Here is a 23575-nt window from a genome sequence, read left to right as displayed (position 1 = left end):
TATACTATATACAGATCAGGATGAAAGGTGTTAAAGAAATTAAGAGTCCAGAAAATTAATTACATTTTGTCTAGACTTCTGCACTCTCTCTATATATATTTTTTTAATTAGTTTTTTTAAATATCAAAATGAATTGCTTTTTATATCAGATGGATTGATATAAATTATTCACAATGTTTTAATGTATTAGAATTCTGTCATTGTGAGTAATCTTTAATTCTTCAAAATAAGCATAGGTAGTTGTTAACCAAAGTACAAGTGCTTCTAACTCAAAATTTAAGTTTTTATTAATTGAAAATCTTTCGGTTGGAATCGCCTTGAAATTTATGTATGTTCAAACAAAATTCCTTGAATTTGAAGTTTATGCATAATATCAAATATTATGGAAAAGTTTCTACTTTTTCCTCTCTGTCATGGAAACTTTTATCAGTTTGATTACAGCAATTACCCTTTGCAAATAATAAATTTTGAAAATATTTACAAATGTATACATAATTGTGTTTTGTTATCAGCATAATCCTACTCAGCCCATTTTTAAACTTATAAAAGTTTTTGCTTTTTTAAATATATTCAGAATAATGTGTGCAAATTTTCAAACTGAGCCATCAGGTTTAATCAAATTAAGATGTACAAAATGTGGTAAATATAAGGATATCCAAATGTTAGTAAGCTTTATGTGCAATATTAGGAATAACAAAACCAAACCACCACTATTTTTACAAACATTTTAACCCTTTTTAACTAAACAAAGTGGATCTACTAGGAAACTGTTCTTTAAAAAGACAGATAAAATTAATTTGATACTTTCTATTGAAACCATTATTACGGAAATTCCTTTTGATATAAATATTTTGTCTCTAGATAAAGGAAGTGCAAATATGCAAATAACGTAGTGAAAGTAAGTTCATTAGGTAAGTTGTTTATATTCAATCATATATTTAATATATTGAACCTTGAATAATATATGTATGTGTACTCTATATATGTTTTTTAACATTGTCAAGTTAAAGATTTGAGTTCAAATAATGCACAAAACTCTTGCCACGGTAGTTTAGTTGTCATATCAACTCCAGAAGTTTGACATGAGAGACAAAATATATTGTTATGTAAAGTCAGGAATGGAAGTCTATTGAACTTCTCTAGTGCTCCTTTATTCACCAACACTTGATACAAAGACCTTCAGTTTGTGTTGAACTGTAATGGAGCACTTCAAAATATTTGTCATAATTCCTGAATTCATCAGTACTTTTTCCAGCCTTGCATATTTCAGTTTAACCATATGGTTATTAATTTAGTTGATCTTTTTAATCTGGCCTGCTGTTTCAGAGAAACTATCTGCTAACTGTTTATTTGGTATTCAACACAAAATATTTTTTGTTTTAAAGTAAGACGAATATGATAAACCTGATGTATTTATTATATGTGTATGTTCACATTTGTGTGTGGCTTACAAAGGATAACTGTTGTAAAGCATGTTGCCTATTGCAAGAGTGCTACTGCATAAAAATTTTGAAAAATAAAAAAGTCCATAATAATAGGTGTTTTGGTCATTTTAGGCTAAGGTATACATGAGAGTGAACTTTGGGAAAACACTTGAAATGTTAGTGTACAACTACCTTGGAAGTTGCATAAAAGAAATTACATAAAACTTTATAATATGCTTTATACGAAGAGTTTCTGCATAGTTAATACAATTCATTTTATTCTTGAAACTTATATTCAGTACAGACTTACCTTTTCAAATGTTCTCTGTTTACCAATTATCACAAGCTATGTGCATGAGTGGTGGTCAAAGTGCTATTCATCAAGGTATGTATTTGAAGATGCAGTTCAAAAAATATTCAGTAACTGTTTCATGTAGTGTGACTAGGATATGTCTTCATATCTAAAAATATCAGTGGATTAGCAATATCTGCAAACTATATAGTTTTGTTAATAATTAACCAGTATTTCCTTTTAAATCATGCTTATTTTGCTGTTATAAATGTAAAAAATTCCTCTAAGTAATGGTCAGTAAATTACTTAAGTTTGCAGATGATATCAAGGTTCTAGGTGTTGTTAGCTGTGACTTGTTATAATGTGGATGGGAATAACTTTAATAGTGTCAAGAAATAAAAGGATCTTTGTTTAATAGTTGCTCTATTTGTTAAGAATCAAGTAGTGTGCTGTTGCTGGTGGTAGTGCAAAGTAGTACAAGTCTAAAGGAGTTATTTCTTTGTAGGCCACATTTGAAGCCTTGGGCTCCTTACCTTAAGCAGAGCATTGCATTGTTCTAAAGGGTTACTAGAATGGTGCCTGGGATGGAGGGTTGTCATAATCATTTTCTTTGGAAAAAGAAGAGTTGGAGGTGTTTAAGATTGTAAAATAAATTGATTGTATTGATACATAATTTTCTTTTCATTCTTAACAATGAGGCATCTTCAGCTAAGACAGTTTTAATTTTCTAACAGTGTGGTTGACCTTCAGAATAGGTTGTCTTTGTATGTTATGAAAGCAGTAAACTTAAGTGATTACAAGAATGATAAGGTCTGGCTTTAAGATTTTTTTCTGTTAATTTACTGTTTTAGTTTAGAGAATGAGACAGCTAAGATGAACAAATCGGTCTCATGTTGTTGCAAAACATTAAGTCTGAATCGAGGCTTAAGTTATAGAGAAAAATATATCACCTTGCTTATGCCAAGGATATAAGTAGTTATTTCAGGAGAATTCATTGGTAGGAAATGTTAGACAAATTAATTTTTACACTTGCACTTCTCCACGGTAGTTTTTAATTTTCCTCGCTAAATCCGTAGTTTCAGCTGTTAAATATACAAAAGTAAGTTTTGGAGAAGGTCAGATTGAGTGTTATCATTGGCAGGACTGAATATCAGTTATGAACTGAGATATGAAGTAACTTAAATATCATCTCCTAACCATTTATTGTTTTAGATGTGATAAATTCAGTTCAAGTAATTTTCTTGTTAAAAAAAACAATCACAGATCAACCTTGAAATAAAAGTTATATTAAAAATGTGAAGCTAACCACTAAAGAAATGAGATCTCAGCATATTTTTATTCACTCTAATGTACGTTAAGATACATTTTTGTAATTTTGATTATATCATTTAACAAAAATAAATACATTTCTTATAATGTAGTGAAAATATGCTAAACTCAGATATTTAACATCACTGTTGTGGAAAGGTCCTATTTTGGGAATTTGGTTTATCTCCTAGTTTTCAAATGAGAAACTAGTTATCACCAGCTGGGATGGGATTGTGATAGTGTATTTTTAAGTTTCCTTGGAAATTGATTACAAATAAGAGGCAAACAAATCACTCTTCTACATAAATAAAATTATAAAGATTTATTAGAAAGTAATTTTTTTTTTTAATTTAGTATTTCCAAACACATTACCATTTGAATAAGTTTATGAAACTTGAAGAATCCTTGATTTCTGTTTATGGATCTCTTTATTCTTAAAAAAACATTTCATTATGTTGGTTATGACAACTTCTTGTTCAAGTAATTAGTTTTTTTTATTATTGAAAACATATGGGGCAGCAGCATCTCACAAAGGATGTATAATACAATCAGTAGTGGCAACATCCAAAAATAGTAGTTTGAGTGTAATGTACTTAATACATCACACAGTAACAGAAAGAGAACTTTTATAAATAATACTGGTAAAAAGTAAATTTTTGCCCTTAAAGGAACACAAAAAGAAACGGTTCCAACACAGACAACAGCTGGTAGAGTGTCTTTACACACAATATAAACTGACTGACTTTGCTAAGTGTTATTTTTTTAAAACTTTTTTCACAAAAGATGATCTAGGAATAGTTTTATTATAAGATTGAAAACAATTATACAAAAGTTGTAAATGTAGCACGGAGCAACGTGGGTTGTTTGGTTATTGAATTTTAACTAAGCTACTCTAGGGCTATCTGTGATAGAATAAACATAAGACAGCTCAATGGTTTACAAGTGAATAGTACCCTAACCACAAAACTTTTTGATAAATTACTTCATGGTATGGTGAAATCTCAAGCTGGAAGTCCTCAATTTCAAATGTACATAAAAATAAGAATTTTTATATTTAAAACAGCAAAAATGAATTACAAGCTGTTTGTAGTTTTCCATTTGTCTTGTTTCTTCCTAAGCAACTATCATCACTGGAAATATTTGAAGTCATACATTGTATTAAATGTATAAACTCCTTCCAAAAATAATAGTAATACAAAGCTTTAACTTTTCATTAGGCCTATATATATTGGAAAGTTTATAATGATCTTAAAGCTGGCTACAAATAATCTAATATTAACACACAGATGCATCAAGTACAAAATCATCTTTTCTTACTTAATTATTAACAATCTTAAGAATAATTGTTCTTTACCTGTAAACAGTTTTGTTTTGTATAATATTAAAAAAAAATGGCACTTCAGTCAGTTTTTTTTAGCATAATGGAAACCATAGGATGAAAATATTTTCATATTTCATTAACTTACTAAGAAAATCTATTTAATATTTTTATCTTATGATAAAAGTTTATTTGTGCCCCAACAAGCTCAGTGATAGTCAAGTTGTATATACATCATATGTAAATGCTTTGAGCATTCGAGTTATGTCTGTGTGATGTTGCTTTAAAGTGACTAAGCATTTCTTTAGAAGCAGTAATAATTACTGATGAAAGAGACATAACATAATAGTGATGTAATTTTGGAAAGTCTTATCCTATAATTCTGTGTCTTAAGTACAAAGCAATTCAGTTGGAAAACAAGTTTTTATTATACGGTAGCTTTTAATTTCATATATCCTGAGATTTTGGGAAATAACGTGAAGTGGCTAAAATTTATTGATTAACATGACTGTAGTGAATCATTTAACACAAGACACGCTAATGCAGTTTAAATTTCTAACCATTATAAGATTGCATTTAAGAAATGTGCCATTTTGAATAAAATAACTAGAATTATGCACGTTATAAGTACTGTATCATATACAAGAAAGCTAATTCTTCCACACCATACCTCTAAAGAGATTGTACATGTCCAACAACTAATTTTAAAGAACTTCATACATCTACTGGCTGAACATATAATGTTAAAGAAATTATTCCTGCAGAACTAGATAAGAGCATTAATACACACATTTAACTAGAAGTACATGAAACTCTCTAAATATATGATATGCTTTTAAATTTCATTTTTCACCAGGACCCATGGATACAAGTAAGAATAAGGAATATTGAAAAGAGATGATTACTCTAATTTGTGGCTAATGAAGTTTATTGCCATATTATGTAATGTCAGCATTCTCAAGCACAATTTGTTTCATTCCTTTTAATAAAAAAACAAACAAACATGCTTAATAGTCATCTACACATCATTAACAAACAATGATTATCACATTGGTTAAAGTTTAAGAAAAAACATAAAAAATATTGCTAATTCCTTCTAAAATGCAATAGAAATAAACAACGGGTACAGGAGTAACAGCAGATGATGAAATTAACAAGGAACCACACAAAATATTCAGTGAAAAATACACAGAGTAGTTGCAATGAGCTATGAATCATTATTAATCTTGACATGACCACATTTACATCAAAAGTAAGCATACAAAAGATTTGATAAATCCTCTTGCAGAAACAAATACTTATGCAAACTTGACTGTTTAAATATGTTCATTTGTATTGTGAAAATTTTCTATTTAGAAGTAATAAGAAGGAAGTGTCATTATTTAACTACTGGTGTTAGGGTTGATAAAACAAATTGCCAAATGACAAAAAGAACCAACTAGAGAGCAATCATGCAAATGAAATTGATTATTAAGCAGAAAGAAAAATTTTTGAAAGTATACACTAAGAATCAACATTCCTACCTCAGAATCTTTGTAGTTTTGTCTAAGTATATTTTTGTAAGATATTACTTTAAATGCCATTTGCCAGCTAAGTTCAATTAATCTTTTCCAAGAACAAACGTAAGGAACAGATCAAATGAAAATTCAAGCTTCAACCTTTCTCAACAGAAGTAACGGTAGTAGAAATGTAACAACAAATTAAACTAAGGTTATATTTACTAAAACGATACAAATACGACTTCTTTCTCCAGACTTTATGCAACTACACCAAATTCTTTTAAATTGGACCTACTCTATTAGTCTTCATACATTGTTTTTGTTGTGTAAACTTTGAAATTCTAAGTATAACAACATATTGGAGAAAAATCTAATTATTTGTGCCATTGATTCCAAAATTCCCATTATAAACTTTTAACAAAAAATTATAATGACTTATTGTATGAGATATAAATTGGATCAAGTCTTTTTTTTATTATTGATTATGGTTTAGATTTCAAAATACATACAAGTATTTTTTAGTAGAAATGTTATTATTTTGGAACTTTTTTCTTTTTTTAACATTTGCAGAATCCATGTAGTTGTGAGTATTACATAAAAACCCTTAAATTATTGACTGTTTTTGTAACCATTATTTTTGGATTTAGCTAAATAATCTACAGCTTAGTTATACTTGCCCATTTTTGTTGATTCTATAACCTGTTTTCTTCCTCAGATATATATAAAATGTTTAACCCAAACCAATTTTGTTCATAAAATAGTCTGAAAATTTTTGGGTTCATTAATGCCACACAGAATTTGTGGTCTTCATTACCAAGTACCCATAAAAAAGAACTAGAATATTCACATTATTACTTTTTTGAACATTCAGAATAAAATCTTAATTACACCTGCTAAGCAAATATTTTAGAAGCAAAACAGTCTTTCAAAAAGTTACTATTTTTACTTCAGGAACTCAAACATTTTCTAAAATGATTAATCACGAGGAAACGGTAAGGAAGAATAAATTAACAATTGATTTTGCATTGAACAGCCAAAGGTCTCTGCTAATGATGACAATTTGAAATTAATGCAAGAAAAAACATTTAGAATGTTCAAGACATTAAAGTCACATAAAATATATTTAATATGAGAGAAACACAACTAATTAACTTTAACTAAAAATAACAGGAAAACTTGGTTACACAAAATGACTTATGTGAATGTTTTTGCTACAAGAGAAGCTCGTTTCTGTGCAATAGTAGAAATGCAATCCCTAGGCACATCGTATATGAATGTTTCTACCAACTTGTGCATTAAAAAAAAGTTGTCTACTTCTATAGTTCATGAAACTAACGATGTTTTCCTCACTTTTTGTTTTTATGATGTAGCTCAAAAGTGATTGCAATTTAACTAATAGAATACCAATAATTTGTGATGTACCACAAAATATGCTTTGAACTCTTTTTCATAATTCTTTTATGCTAATTATGGTACCAGTCATTCATAAATTTCTAATTTTATTTGAAAATGTAACTGGTATTTCTTTGGTAGATTTAAATAAATATTTACGATGCATGAAGCTAAGAATTTTACAGCTTACTATGTTGCTGATTTGATACAAAAAAGTAAGTACTTGTACAAATTTCGCTTCAGAAGAATTATGAATTTAAACCTTTTCTCTGCAAATCACTTATTATTCAGTGTCATACTCAAAAATCCTAGAGAAGGCTTATGACAATTATACAGAAATATTAAAAATGAAAAGACTGATGATCAGTACTGGTAGGACAGGCTTGGTTAAGCAGGCCCTACACAAAATTTTCATTTTCTCCTATTTAATCTAATAATTTGCAGAGCAACACAAACTATATTTTTCACACAATTTAGATTCATTAGATTTATATTACAATTTTCAAAATTATACTACATTGATTACCTTATTTGAGTTTCCTAGAGACAAGAGCTGACTGGCTATGGCTAGGCTACCAAAAATACAAGGAAAGAGGTCCAACAAATGTTCAACTTAAAACTGAAGTGGAATTACCTAATATTATATTTTTCTTTCACATACTACATAAAATGTTTATAAAATGACTTGGTTATAATAACAGTAATTCAGAATTTAAGGGTTTTTGGCTGTCTAAAAGAAAACATCTAACACTGCCCCACTCACAAAGTAAAAAAAAAAACAAGTATTAAAATATGTTAAATCTGGACAAAAATGCACCATCAAAATATGAGAAAACTTTTATACCTATTATATCACATAAGACAAACTCAAAAACCATGGGTTAGTTGTAATACTAGTGAATTTTATGAATATTTAAAACTAGACTGATTTAAGTACATTTTAAAAATTAAACTTTTCGTAATAAATTTGCAGGGATACAATTATAGTACACAATTATTTGGGTTTTCTTTTTTAATTTATTTCTTTCATAGAGTAATTCCATGAACACTTTCATACTAATGAGATTTGCAGCTTTACCGGTTTGCTACATTAGAGTGTATTATTACTGAAAAAAACTTGTTAATGTGCTTGTTCATAGACAAAGTTACTCTGATACTTTGCTACTAATGAAACTTGCTGTTTTAAGTTTTTTCTGCAATTTTTTTTATTGTTTTGTATCAAAATATAATATCAATCTTTATTTATTTTTTTGCATCAAAATGTAATATCAAAGAACAAACTTGATGTACAGCTCTGTTTAGGTCATTATTCCTACCAGATTCTTAAATACATGCTGATAAAAGGTGAAATAAGTTAACCTAAAAATGCACATTTAAGTTAAAATTGCACATAGCATAATTATTTATATATATATATAGACTAGGCACAGCATGTTAGCCATTGTATAAGGTTTATATGTATATGTTCTTAATATTGCATTATATTTAACTGAGCTTTGTTAATTGGCTCACACAGTTTCTGTAAGGGTGAGTTACAGCTGAGCTGGTATATGTTGCAAAAATATTTCCCCTTTCAACAGCTCTTTGATGAAAGTAAACATTTACAATAAAATACATTAGAATAATAATTTCAATGAGATGACCGAATGAAAAACATACTTGCAAGCCATTTTGAATATCATCATCTGTTGTTTAAAGTCTTTCTGTGGACTTCTTTTTACTGTGCTACATGCTTCACAGTTGTTTTGTGCCACATCTGTCAAGTACTTCAAGATGTGTCTTGGGAATGGGGGATATGGCATTGGAAACCATAGTATAATGAAAATTAGATAAAGATTTTATGTATATTCTTTGTTAAATATTTTATTACATTTCAATTTCACTATTTACTTCTTTGTGAATGTGAAGCAATGTTCAACTGTATAAAAAAAAAAAAAGAGAGAGAGGGAGAGAGAAAAAAAGTAAGATAATTTCACATCATTGTAGAAGGTATTGCCATTACAGTATAACTAGTGTTTGATTCAATGCATAAAATCAGTGGTATTTGTGGTAGCATAATGATTTTTTACGTGTATGGCTAAATAAAAATTCACAATTCCAACTTAACCAAATTTTCATTTTTTCTAGCCTTTATAACAAAGCTAAAGTCAAACATTTAACATATTTTCAAAAAGTTTTCCTACAAATCCTAAGTAAAAGACTAGCAAAACATTTTCTTTATATTTAGGCAAATCACTGTGGAACCTCATAGCTAAATCCTGGGTACTTGAAGAAAAAGTATGTACCCTGAGGGAATCATTAACTCCTGGTTAAGTGGATTTGGTTAGGTAGCCCGTGTGACGTTACATGCCAAAATATCCACCTAATGTTGACACAAGGATGATCACCAGTATTACCAGACAGATCATAATCATGATTTGTTTCTAAAGAGAAATAAAACAAAACAGATAACAAGAAAAATAGTAAGATAAAAATGAATATTGATAAAACTCAATAATATTAGTACTACCATCAATGAAAAGTCACTCTTTAAAGTAAATCTCTATATAAGGTAGAATGTAGTGAGCCATAAGTAAAACTAAAACAATGAAACATGTATACATATACACACACATATATATAGTGCTGAAAATAATTATGAAAACAGTAAACAATAGGTATAGAATATAAATGTTATCTTACTGCTTCCCCTGTATTGTATGAAAATTGAGAATACAGTAGTATAGAAACATGTTGATAGCTTACAGTGTGATTAGCTGTCATCCAACCAATAGGGCAGTACCACACTAGCATAATGAGAAATAATGTGAAGAATGTACTTGTGGTTCTCTCATGATAGAAATGCCACATGGAAAACAAACAGAAACTAAATTTTTGGAGGATATCTTTACAAATGAATCCTTATTAAAATTGCTTGGCAGCAGTCAGTGGGAGGGAACAGCATTATCAATGTGAACATATAAGATTTACAGTGAATCAAGATGGGGAACTAGTACAAATTTGGGTTACGTCTCAGTCAGTGACATTAAAGATCTACACACAGTAGATGACACCCCATAAAGCAGGGATTACTCTTCCAAGAAGCTAGTAGTCTGAAGCATGCAACAAATATGGTAAGATAATACTTGCACAAAGTCCCAATATGAATATTAAATCTGTATGGGTTTATATGGAAACTGAGAGGGTCAAACAACTTGAATGAATTATGGGGAGAAACACATATTTTGAACAATATTTCAAAATCATACACTGATAGCTTAAAAATGAAGTGTTGTGTATTGTTTAAAGTAAATAAAATACCACACTTGCAACTTACTTCACTGTTGAATTTTCTACAATAATTCACTTATTGCCATTATTCATTGTTTGTGATTAATGTAATGACATTACCTATGCACTTCCATAATTATTTGTAGTACAATGTGTATATATATAAATATATTTTTGTACTTTTTCCTCACTAAGTTACTCTTCTTTCTGAATGCTAAGTCTTCAATTTCCATACCATTTGTTAATCAAATTGCTATGTACATGAGGTGTGAAAAGTAAACTTGATTAAAAACTGATATAATTAAAATATCAAAATACACAATGTGATTCATAAATATGTAATAACTATTTTAACCAAGTTTTACACAAGTGCCTCAAACACAAAAGCTATAATAATCAGAATATGTTTAGAAGACTTTTAAAGTGTTTTGTAGACTCAGACAGATTGTAAGCAACTCAGGTGTGGTTGATAAAAGGCAAACCTATTTTTAAAAAATGCATGTTGAGAGGTACCTGGTGGACTGAGTGCCATTCAAAAGAAAACTATCAAGTTGAATTAAGATAAATTTACAAAAAATGTAGCATACGAGTCAGACAGTTCATTATAAACTAAACAACTGAACAAAACACAACTATTTAAGCTTTACAAAAGATTATTTTTGATATAAGTGATTGTTCAACTACAGTTGTATATAAAAGGTAAAATGAACATGTTAATCATAGGAAAATAATATTTTATGCCATTATATGTTTGACATAGCTGTTTCAGGTTATGACCTCATGATGTTTTATATCTTGGCACTTTAATGATTAATTATTAGAATAACTAATGAAGTCTATTTGATCACCACTGGACTTTTACACTTTTTTCTAAACTATTTATGCATCAAATTGCTTATGGTTCCATGACTGGAGTGGTTATAGAAACAAAATTAAAGAAAAAATACAAAAGACATTACAACTAACCTATTATTCTTGGAACTTTCTGTGCATTTTACTTACAAATTGAGTGACTTCATCCATTTTTTTTTTTGGCTTTTTATATGAAGGACTATCAGACAAGAAGATGTGAATATGAAGTAACATGTGCACTTCACCAGTAGTGAATGCAGAGTAGATACATCATTTTTATAAAGATTATTTGGATACGTAGCTGATAGTGATAACAAGTCATGCTGAGATATCTAAAGTGTGCGAATAAGAAGAAATGAATTTGGAGAATTGCATCTCTCTATTTCTTATCTGTCATCAAAAACTTGCATGTAAAGCTTCTTTATATTATGGTTTTGCAACATTATCAGCCTGTGATGGTTAATGAATATGATGTATCATGGAGGAGAGTGTAGGTCTTTGCTGGAACAGCAGGTATCCTTCTACAAATTAGGCAACATATTGTAAATCAATGAGATAGCTCCAGCATAGATAATACTTACAAAACTATTCCTCATGTGATCTGTTTACAGTTTGTCTGGACAGTTCAACATTGTAAAACCTTCTTCCAGAGCCATATTAGTCTATGCCAGTTTAGATTTTAGATTATATGATTTTCAAACTTGCTGTTGTTTTATGTAGGTGCCTCTATTCCTAATTTTTTAATTCTTCTTCACAAAATTCCTCTCAAACTTCTTGTTTTTAGGTATTTTTAATTTAGTTAAACATCCCTAATATTCTCTTTTTTTTTTCCTAACTAATTAAATGCTTATCTGTAGGTTAAGAAACAAATGTACAAGATGTAGTAGCAAGCTGTTTGGAATATAGACGAGTATTCTTAATATAAATAATTAATATATACTACCTTACTGTTAAATGGTGAATGACAGAAACCAATAGGTCTAATGTCATGGATAGACTGTTGTCTGCAAAACATCAGTACCGAGTTCTAATATTGTACAAAAGGTTTACTGGGCACCAACATACAGCAGACTGAAATGAAACTTAAAATATTATTTTTACAAGCCTCTGATCTGAAATTTGTACTGATTTAATTACCAGAAATGTTAAAATCATTTGCAGCATAGTGTAACTTTTATCATCAATATTAGGTATATTACTAACCAAAACTGGTGAGATTAAGAAACTACAAGAGAAATCAGTGTTTCTAAAAGGAAAATAAGAATATGCAGAAGTATAGAGATTTGAAGATGAATAAACAGATCTATCTATTCTAGATGAGCTTAAGCCAACATCACAGAAAAACGAAACTCAAAAATGTTGTTGTCTCAAATATACTTGTTCCTTACACATTTGTGTAATTCTTATTATGTCAATTAATCATACAGTTATAAAAATCTGTAAATTTCATAAGTAAAAGAAAAGAATAACCTTCCTTATGTTACATTTATAATTCAATGATAAATACAAGATAAAATAATATAAAGATAACTAAAGACAAAAAAAAAGGAAATACCAACAAAGAAATATTTCTAGTTCTTAAACTACCCACATGGTATTTTCACATTAAACTGGTTTCCTCAAACAGTATTTCATCCTTTTAATAACAAGAGGATTGGCAGGATAAATCACAAAGTAATAATGAATTTAAATAGGCTGAGTTTAAGCAAAAAATTAAACAGACTGGACACAATGTGTGAAATAAAATGAAACAAAATCTTTATTAAAACAAAAACACCGTGTGTGAATGGATTCATGAACTAACTGGTTCTCTTCCCTCAAAATGACTTCCCCTCAATCAACTCATTTAAAGAACAAGAATGTTTACTCAAATTTTTTTCAGAATATTTAAATCTAATGTTTATTACCTAAACAGAAATATTGGATCTACCCATCATGATTACAGCACTACCCCAATGACTGGTTATTCTCATTCAGATATGGGAGACTATAGCATTGAGATACCATCTAACCTTCCATTTACTGGAAAACACTGGCTATCAACTGCAACGTCTGGCTATCCTTGAAGAATATACAACCATTTCATCCTCTCACGGGCAGAACAGATATTACCTCATTAAAATAAAGGCAACTCAAATTAAATGAATTTAATGATTTTGTGGACCATTTGCCATCCAAAGAAAGCATAGACTTTAAAACATTTTTGAGGAATTCTAGAATATCATAAAAAGGTTGAAAATGAATGGTATGCCTTTATAGAATACCTGCATCTTATTCATTTCAATATTTATGGAAAACTACATTACAGCTATCTGTACTAACTATCCCAAGTTTTAACTCTCAAATGGCTTGGTGCATCAATTTGATACTTTAAGGTCTATAGTTTGCTTTTTTGCATTACAAAACAAAAAAATAAAACAATTTTGTATGAAATACTTTGAAACTTCAGATCATTGTGCAAATTATGTAGCTTCTGCAAATAAAACTTATCTTTATATGTTACAGCTGTTTCAATTCACAGCTTTGAAAATTCAAAAAGATTTCATTGTGATATATTTTTATTAAGGAAAAATTAAAAATGCTAACTTTTGTACAATTTTAATATTCTTACAAAACTTTTCTATAAATATTTTATTTTATAAGACTATAAATTTTATTTTTGAGTTGAAAAACACTGCTCAACCAGTTTCACTGAAGTAAAAAAAAAAAGCTTTTTAACATACCAAAATTATAAGTAAACAGACTTGTTTTTTAAACTATTAATCAGAAAGTTTGATTTAATATGCATAATGTTTTATATATACTTCATTTCCTTAACCAATAAGATCTAATGTATATCTGGCATAATAAATAAACAGCCTTGTCAGCAAAATGAAGCTTAATACAGTCAAGCTAAGCACAAAAAAGTTAAATAAGCCTATCCTATTCTATTCCATGAAAAACATTTCACATCACACTACATTATTTAAATGAGTAACAAAATGACAAAAAAGTTTTAAAAGTAAATAAATCAGTGCTGTAAACTGATGAATGTTATTTACAAACATCTTTTCTTCTAACAAATATCAGCAAGTTGGGCTTTTAACAGTTTTATCTCTATGCAAATCTGTTGAACTGGAATCCATATTGGTTTACACAGTTGAAATAAAACTGAAAAACAGCACTAATTTGCTTATATCGAAAGCCAATAAGTTCTTAAAGAAGAGATATACACATTTACACCATACCATGACAACTTAGGATGAGAAAGAGTGACTGGACTCAATTGATAATGAAGCATGTGTCATGTCAAATATACAACCATAATTCAAATGCTTCAAGAATTGAGAAAATACGCATATCACAAAAAGTAACATCTGTAACACAAATATATTTGACAAGAAATATTGTGCATGTTTGACCAAGAAAGAAAAAAGTGGGTCAAGTATAAATCAAAGATATATTTTACTTTCTATTTAAGATAGATGTTTACACTGTCTATAAATTTAGCTAGCATAGCCATGAGTGTTTATGTAGGCTTCATTTGAGACTGAACACAAGCTCTATATCTATAGACTGATGTCACCATAGCAGAGAGAAAGCTACAAGAAAAGTTTATATTATCTTGGAGACAACTTCCAAAAAATGGATTAGTCAGATATCTGATGTTGGTCATCAAGAAGATGAGAAGAGATACAAATAGTTTACCAATTTACCATGTTCAACTATAACCAATTATTGAAGAACTTTTGTTTTTGGTTCTGAGCATTACAATGAGTTTGTAAAAATTATCCAATTAATCATTAGATCTACTTGTGGGTTAGATATGTACTCTATTTGGAAAAGTCATAAGAATATTAAAAAAAACTGATAAAAGAAAGCCTATTTTTGGCTAGAAAGTCAGTCTCTCCTTGATGCTAAAGACATTCTGCTGATACCAAAGATTATGAAGACTTTAGTTCTTGTAAAGGCTCAGAACACTGCTTCACTTTTGATGCAAGTTACAATTGCTCTTTCTCCCAAATCAAATAATATAGTAAGATTGAGTGTATCACGATTAATAATGAGTTATGTCTGAACAGATCTTTCTCAATGTATTAAATGGTAATTGCTGGTAGTATTGAGTAATTTAATGGATATTACAGAAAGAATTATCAAAAAACAGTTACCAATGAAAGTGGATGTGTTCCAAGATACTTTCAGTAATTTCAATGTAGTTGAGTTATCTTAATATATTGTAGTAAAGTGTTGTATTTTTAATCTCAGTCTCCGAGTTGATTCTTTTACTTGGGACAGTATACCTGGATTTAATATAAATCTGTTGTAACTGGATGTAAAGTTCATGAGCCAATACAACTACCTGTTACAACTGATGCAATCTTCCAGGATTTTTGAAGTAACTAATAACAAGTTGGTTAGAGTAAAGAGGGGAGCAGAAGTCAGTCAGTTTAAGTACTATAAGTAGACACAAGTTGTTATTAAACAGATACAGCTACTACCAGTGCTGATACTACTACAGAAGAGATTGTACACCCTAGAGTTGTTGTAAATTACGAATATGTGGAAAATCAACTCACACAAGTAGGTGCATGCAGCACTACGCACTTAACGAGTGCCATACTGTTGTATCACAGTCAGATCAACAAGGATGCCAAGGGTTAGAGATTTATAGATGCTTTAAATGGAACTGTTAAAATGTCAGGATGGACTAATGCTAAAAAATCTCGGATATTTTGAGACTGAGAATATGAGAGACAAAGCATTATATTAAGGCTTATAATGAACTGCATGACACACAGATTTTGAATACCTAGCATGAAAGTGAGAAACACCAAATACAATTTTAATACAGCAAGGAGGTGAGTCAAAGTATATGGGCATAAACAAACAAATTACATAGAGCTTATAGATGTCCAAATGAAATGACGATACAGGATACCTTAAAATCAGACAAAGAGCACAGTGTTTTGTACTGCAGCCACAAAAAGTTAAATGAAGCAAATACACCTGCTTCAACATTACTGGATCTGACTGAAGTAGCTGCTCTAGAAGAGCTACAAAGAAAGTAAATATACAAGCCCAATACTTTGCAGTAATTGTAGTAAGCAGTGACAGAACTAATAAAGCAAGCTGGAAAAACAAGCAAAATAAGTTCAATGGCTTCCAGTGTTTTCATTGTGGCAAAGTCGGTCATATAGATAAGAGCTGTTTTCAGAAATGGAAACAAAATGAGCAGATAGCACACTTTAATTGTGGTTTGAGATTGCAAATGTCCATTGAACACAGAAAACAGAAAAGCCCAAAAGGCTGGGACATTCAAAAGGAAGTTTTCTAGAAATAACATTACCCCTACATTCACTATAGGAATAAAAATAAACTTAAGATCCACTAAGATTACAGAGAAAAGTAGGGTAGTTCTGGCAATATGGAATAAAAGATTGAGTGCCCATAGAAGAAATAAGAGGGTATAGAATGCCAGTTGTTGGTTGACACAGGTGCTCAACCTTTATTGTTAAGCATATAAGTGGATAAAAATCCAAAATTACTGAATAATGCTTGGAAAGAAGTTTCTAAAAGTTTTTTAGCTTCTATAACATGGCATTGTATTAAGATGCTAGGTAAGTATAGTGTTCAAATGAAAATGTAAACAGATGCTATTATAGGGCAGGATACCTTAAGGGCTTATGACATTGAAATATCTCTTGCTAAAGGTAACTTTCACATACAAATGGAGATCTCAAGTTTTGAAGGGTTCATATGTGAAAAGGACGTGAAAAATGTTGTAACAAATGATACCTTTCCACTGATTAAAACTAACAGTCAGATACCTAATGGTGCCACTAATGAGGCTACGGATCAAAAGTGAACATACAAAATTACTGATCCCCTTAAGCATAGCAATACATACAAAGTCAGCATGGTATGAATATCAAAAGTTCAAAGAGAAATCCAGTGAGAAAGAATAAACAGAAAAGCCCTAAGACTATCTATGTTAATTGTAACAAAACAAAAAATAAAGTGTAAGTAGAATATAGCATAATAAAATAGAAAATATAACTATAAAACAGGGTAGTAGTAAATTCAAACCCTTCAATGACTCTACATTTATGCACAACATAAGCAATAGGGACTCCCAACAGGAGAGTTTGTTTGAGAGAAAGAATATCTGTAGCAAATCAATTCATTGCTGAAACTAAAGTAGGTTATTTTAAGAGTGATAAAGAAGTATTAATTGTTTATACAAGTTCTTGTATTAGTAAAGTGTCAAAGATGCATAGAGAGACAGCGCGCTATAAAAGTGCTTAATACAAATCAAAAAAAGTAATACCACCTAATCATATAGTGGTAGGTAAGACTAGTAGTGGAAAAAATTTAGCTGTAGTAAGACAGCAAAATGTAGGAAATACTAAGAGACAGACACAACAAAGGAAGGTAGACTGGGATTTTACCTTAGGAAAGTTAGAAAAGAAATATAAGCACAGTCTGATAGCATTACCAGAAGAGTAAAAAACCACAGCATATTTTTGTTTAATTTTAATGCATTTTGTTTTGTCTCAGAAGTTTATGGTTTTCTATATATTTGTAGGGAAAAAATGATGCAGTATCTATACAAATAAGGTCAAAAATAGTGTTGAATAACAGTACGTGTATAGCAGAGACCCTAGAGAGCACCAAAGAAGCAAAAAATAGAATTAAAAGGATGTGTTAAGTAGATGTTTGAACAAGGAATAATAATGGACAGTAGTAGTCCATATGCATAGTAGTCCATATGCATCCCCAGTTGTTTTAGTAATGGGAAACTATGGTTTTGTGTGGATTTTAGGAAGGTAAATAGTGTAACAGTCAGACATTTACCTATTACTTAATATCCAAAAATGCTAGACAGGTGAGGTAAGAGCAGGTGCTTTTCATCTATAGATTTACAATGTGAATATTAACAGGCAGCAAGAGAAGGGGATAAAGGTAAAACTGCTTTTGTGTTATTTTTAGGCAAATACCAGTTTAACAGAATGCTCCTTCAACATTTCAAGAACTAATGGATGTTGTATTATCAGCATCACAAGATTTAGAATGCTTTTGTTACAGTGTTTACTGATGATGTCACTGTGCTTACTGCAAGTTGTGAAGAACACTTAGACAAGTGTTTTTTATTTTAAGGGTATTAACAGATCTTGGCATGAAAATTGGTTAATTGCACTGTCTATGACACAGGAATAAAATATTAAATATCAGATCTATTAACCCCAGAGATTACTGCTGCCCACTAGGGCACCTTCATTTACACAACAGAAAAATCAAGATATTTTTCATGACATGAAATAGTATAGGCTTGAAAATATCAGACTTAAAAAAAATAATGTATTATAATGCTAACACAATAAATTAAGAAAATATACAGTAGGCTTAAAATGTGCAATTGTATGTTTAACTTAAAAACCCTTTCTTAGTGAAACAGACCTGAACTTTCTCTTCATGCATGCTTTACATACAGAGTTTATTTGTTTTATTGTTAAGCACATACATGATCTGCCCACCACAGGGAATTAATCTTGTAGTGAAGCAATATCAGCCCATAAACTTTACTACTGAGCAACCACATAACTACATTCAAAGAATGCATTCAATTGTTTTTCTTTTTGAGAGCTAAATAATTATAGTGACAAGATAAAATAATAAACATAAAGCATCTTATTTACATTATAACAGCTTAAAGCAAGTCATTTACTGCAATTTTTTAAAACTCTTCTTGGTTAATTATTTTTTATAAATATAATAGATGTAGATCACTATCAGCATAAATTTTATTTTATGAACAGATATACAATATCTTTGGTTTATCTTATGTTTCTGCAATATGAAAATTTCAATATTTCTTAGTATCAATGACTAAGGTTTTATGCAAAGGCTGCATAAACTTTAATTTTTTTTAAATTTAATTACATCTTTAATACAATTTTCTGAGATTAAGTTCTTTTTTTCAACCATACATCAAAACACCTTAATTATCCTTACATTTTCAGAAATACATTATTCACACAATAATCAATTTGTGCTTCAAAGTGTAAAGTATAATAATGATTCTTTACATAAATAATACAAATCTCATGCTTCGTTAGTCATATAAAAAGTATACGCCTTTTTGAAAATAAAGGCCCTTGCTTTCATCTAAAAATTAATAAAAACAATACATGGTAGAATATATTTCTTTTTATGGATTTACATGAAACTTGTGTGTATGTATTTAATTTAGTTAGAAATCAGATAACTGATTTCACAGAATAAGACCATAAACACTTGTAACAAAATACACTTTATAATCCTGCAATATATAATAATGATTCATACTATTCCTTGTTTATATATGATATCAATGATATACAAGTGATATACTGAAGAATAATAATTTCTGAATGCATCAATAAAACTCAATTTACAAAAATGTTGCATGTGTTTTCAAAAGCATTTGAGATTGAAATTTCCACAAAATTAACGTGTACTTTCGTTTATCACATTCTTGTCACAAGAACTTGAATGTGTTTCCATGCTGTAATATATGCTTCCATGCACACAAATGATCAGATTTTAATACATAACTATTCAAGTGACAAAACGAAAACAACTGTTGACTCCACACGTTCAAGCATGTTGTTAAATATTTAAGTAAAAGAAACTAAGAACATGATTTAATAATTCAATGTTTAAAATTCAACAATTTTTTCTAACTTACAAGATGTTATTAGTTTTAAAAAACAGCTCAAACCAAATTCACTTATCCTATCAAATTAAACTTACTTGTCTTAATCTGGTTACAGAGACCTTGTACATTCAATAAATACACTAATATAAAAATCATAAAATAAAATGACAGATAGTTATGGACAGTATTAAATGAACCTATGGCAAACAGTCACAAGAAACATTTTTCACTGAAATCTAGAAAGTGATTGTTTGAATACATACCAACTGCTTTTCAAAGTGCTATATACATAATTTTACGACAAAAAAGATAGGTAAAATTAATATTTGAAAACAAATCCTGATTTGAATACACAAGTGGCTATAAACAGCATATTATACGACTCCCCAGCGAAAAGTCAGAAAAAGCATATTTCACTGGAATCAAAGAGTTTTGTTTTTAGTTGTATCAATTGTTTTTTCTAGCATAATTTATGATAAAAAGTGAAATTGAAGTGTAAAAAGAAATCCTCATTTTTGAATACATGTAATTAAAGAAGTTAATTAGAATAATCTGTGGCCTGTTTGAGTTTTTTGTATGAAAATAAAAATACCTGACAAGGCTATAAAAGTCATATTGGAAATAAGGTGTTTTGCACTACTTTTACAAAATAACTGAAATCTCATGCATCCATATAAATGGTAAATCAGTTGCTCAACAAATACATGTTATTTATGTACTTATAACACATCACCTTTCTTAACTAACAACATAAAATAAGAATAACTGAGCTACCAATGTTTCATACTGACAGCTAAGATTAGCCAAGCTTAGTGTTTTGAGAACAAAACTGTTGTAGATTGTATTTAAGCTACTACTGAATGGCAAAAATGACAAAACAGTATTGGGTTAGAACAGTGTTCTAGCTGTTTACTATAAAGTTTATTTTTCATTATTAACTTCATTTTGGTATTCAGTAAAGTATGAAATACAATCAAAAACAGGCTTTAAATGTAAAACATTTTATTTAAGTTTGAAACTATACTGGCTCGTGATTTCTGAAGAAAAAATACTGTATAGATTACTCACTTTTTAAAATTTAGACATAAAGCTATAAAAAAAATGAACTCCAGTTATTTTGATAAATTTCCAATCACATTGACTGACCCACTCACTAAAATCTGGCTTTGAGTAGATTAATAAAACTACTGAACCATACATCTTTTTTAAAAACAGAACAAATACTTTTTAAATTTTTCTAGAACATGTAACAAACAGAATTGGTGCTCAAGTAACAATACTCACTCCTTAACCTGAATGTTATTTTCACCCATGATTTGTGAAGTATTATGCTGGAACTAGCATATTGTGACTGGTATATAGTCAAATTATTAAAGAAAAACACAAGAGACTAAACACTACACATACATGACCATAATTCTTTTTAACTTACTTCAGTTCCATGAATTTTTATGTTTAAATTTCATCAAAATATACCACAAAACATTTGCTTTTCTTTATGACAAAAGATCAGAGAAGATGGATAGCCAGTGTTTGATAATTTTTTGTCAATTAAAGTAGGAACCCAGTGGTGGATTTAAACTGTTATCATAGTATTCCACATGCAGTAGTGCACCTCCAGGAGAATATTCAACATCATTTAAATCTCTAGTTCATTCAACAATTCCCATGAGTTCTCATAGAAACAATATATATACATACACCAGAAAATCCCTTGTATAAAGCCTTTCCATGTTAAAACAAATACCGGTATAATGCTTTGGTCAAAGGTCACTTTGGATTGCAGTCTCCTCCAATTCAACATAAAAACTGTATCAGATAATACCAGTGGAGCCAAGAATAATTAAAGTTAGAACTCCAACCACAACTAGTACCAGGATAATGATAATGATTTGTTTCTAAGAAAACAAAACAAAAATATGAATAAATAAATAAACAAAATTCAAATAACACCAACTTAACAAAAATGAACAAAATTTAATGAACTTACAAGATAAACTCACTTAACTGAAATTAATGTCAAGCTTTACATTTATTTATTTTCTTTTAGATCTAAAAACACAACAAAAAATTAACAAAGTTTGACTTTTTTGGTTGACAGCCTGAGATTCCAAATACTTTTACAAATGTGATATTACAAACAAAAACTTGTTTTAAAGAACTGTTTTAAAAAAGTTATTTCACCTGAGAAGCAGAAGTTTCCAGAATTATAATAAACAAAATCAGAATGATACATGAAAAAAGATGAATTTACACACACAAATATTAAACCTGAAATTAAGAAAGACAAATTATTGTTACAAACTATAGGCATTTGGCTTCTAGCCACAATTAAAAGGAAACAGACTTCTAACATATACAAACACATATTTATTATGATCAAATAATAAGTAGCATATACAAAGTCTTATGACACAAATAAATATAACAGATATTCTTCCTTACCCTTCTTGCTTTACTTTGATATACCAGTGCCTTCTTTGTATCCTGCTTAGCAGCTTCTATGTAATCCTTTGCATGTTCCACTTGATATTCAATTCTATCAATCATTTCCCCCTTAAGGAATAAAAAAATCAGGTACGATATAAAAGAACCAACATCTTTCCAGAATTCATAGCTAGAAGTAATAGTTTGTACAAAGAAAAACACATTCATAAATTCAATAGCATCTCATGGAAAAGTTTCTCATCTACAAAAAGCATTTTTTTTTAATTTTATTTTATTGGCATGACCAGTTACAAGATAACTAGATATGTACATTGCAACTTAAATATTGTCATATACTGTTCTAAGATAAGGCTTTGTTGACACCAAGTAAAAATAACTCTGAACTTCGTAACTGTTTAGAGGGAGCATGTAAGGCAACAGTTTTTTGAGCAAAGTTACTCTTTTTCATCTTAATGAAAAGATTAAGAGAAGGGTATTAAAATACAAGTTAATTTTTTTTAAATATTAAAATATGTTAAAAAATACATAAAAATGAAGATTTATCAACAAAATATTATTAGTATTAAATATATAACAATTACCATTATTAAAACTGAGTATATCCTGAAAATCACTTCCAAACAAATGTAATGTACTTCCACTGGAATAAATACATAACAATGGTAAATGAATTATGTGGGGCACATTCTTCTCAATTATTTGCAATTATACAAACAAAATGCCAATGACACACTGTGAAAACTCTTCAGAAAAGAACAGGATCATATACTTACTTTTTAATTATTGGAAAATGCCTGCTTTTATAAAACCTTTCAGCTGACACAATGTGAAGAGCATGAAAATCATAGTACAATAACATTTTGACATTCTTTGAAAATGCTTGCTTTAATAAAACTAATGCAAAAAAGATGCTAGTGGATATAAAGCAGAATATAAAACCATTCACAAACATTCTCAACAACTATCAGCAAAAGTACTTACATTTTCTCTTTGATGTATTGCTACAAAAACATCTTTCTAAAATATTCTTAATGTGAAGTATCATTATTTAAAAATTGTAGCTATTTAGAAAATTCAGAATTATGTAAAACAGAC

The 23575-nt window shown here is 29.2% G+C and overlaps 1 protein-coding gene across 15 annotated transcripts in view; it reads right to left on the bottom strand.

Moving 5' to 3' along the window:
* Positions 1–3033: 3033 nt before the first annotated feature.
* The window catches only part of LOC143223239 (syntaxin-like), a 59263-nt gene continuing 38721 nt past the window's right edge, over positions 3034–23575 (bottom strand). For 12 of the 15 annotated variants that reach the window (XM_076451030.1, XM_076450950.1, XM_076450975.1 and 9 more), the window contains 2 exons: positions 22478–22588; positions 13092–21930 (listed from right to left, as the gene is read on the bottom strand). In XM_076451030.1, the coding sequence (XP_076307145.1) occupies positions 21847–21930; positions 22478–22588 (195 nt within the window). In that variant the 3' untranslated portion in view covers positions 13092–21846. Of the gene's footprint in view, positions 9657–13091; positions 21931–22477; positions 22589–23575 lie in introns of those variants that run through there. The other 3 variants (XM_076450918.1, XM_076450965.1, XM_076451013.1) reach the window with 1 other exon arrangement.

Source organism: Tachypleus tridentatus, chromosome 1 (assembly GCF_004210375.1).
Source record: "Tachypleus tridentatus isolate NWPU-2018 chromosome 1, ASM421037v1, whole genome shotgun sequence".
NCBI lineage: Eukaryota > Metazoa > Arthropoda > Merostomata > Xiphosura > Limulidae > Tachypleus > Tachypleus tridentatus.
Note: the sequence above shows the minus strand (reverse complement) of the source record. Positions and strands in the feature narration are given on the sequence as shown.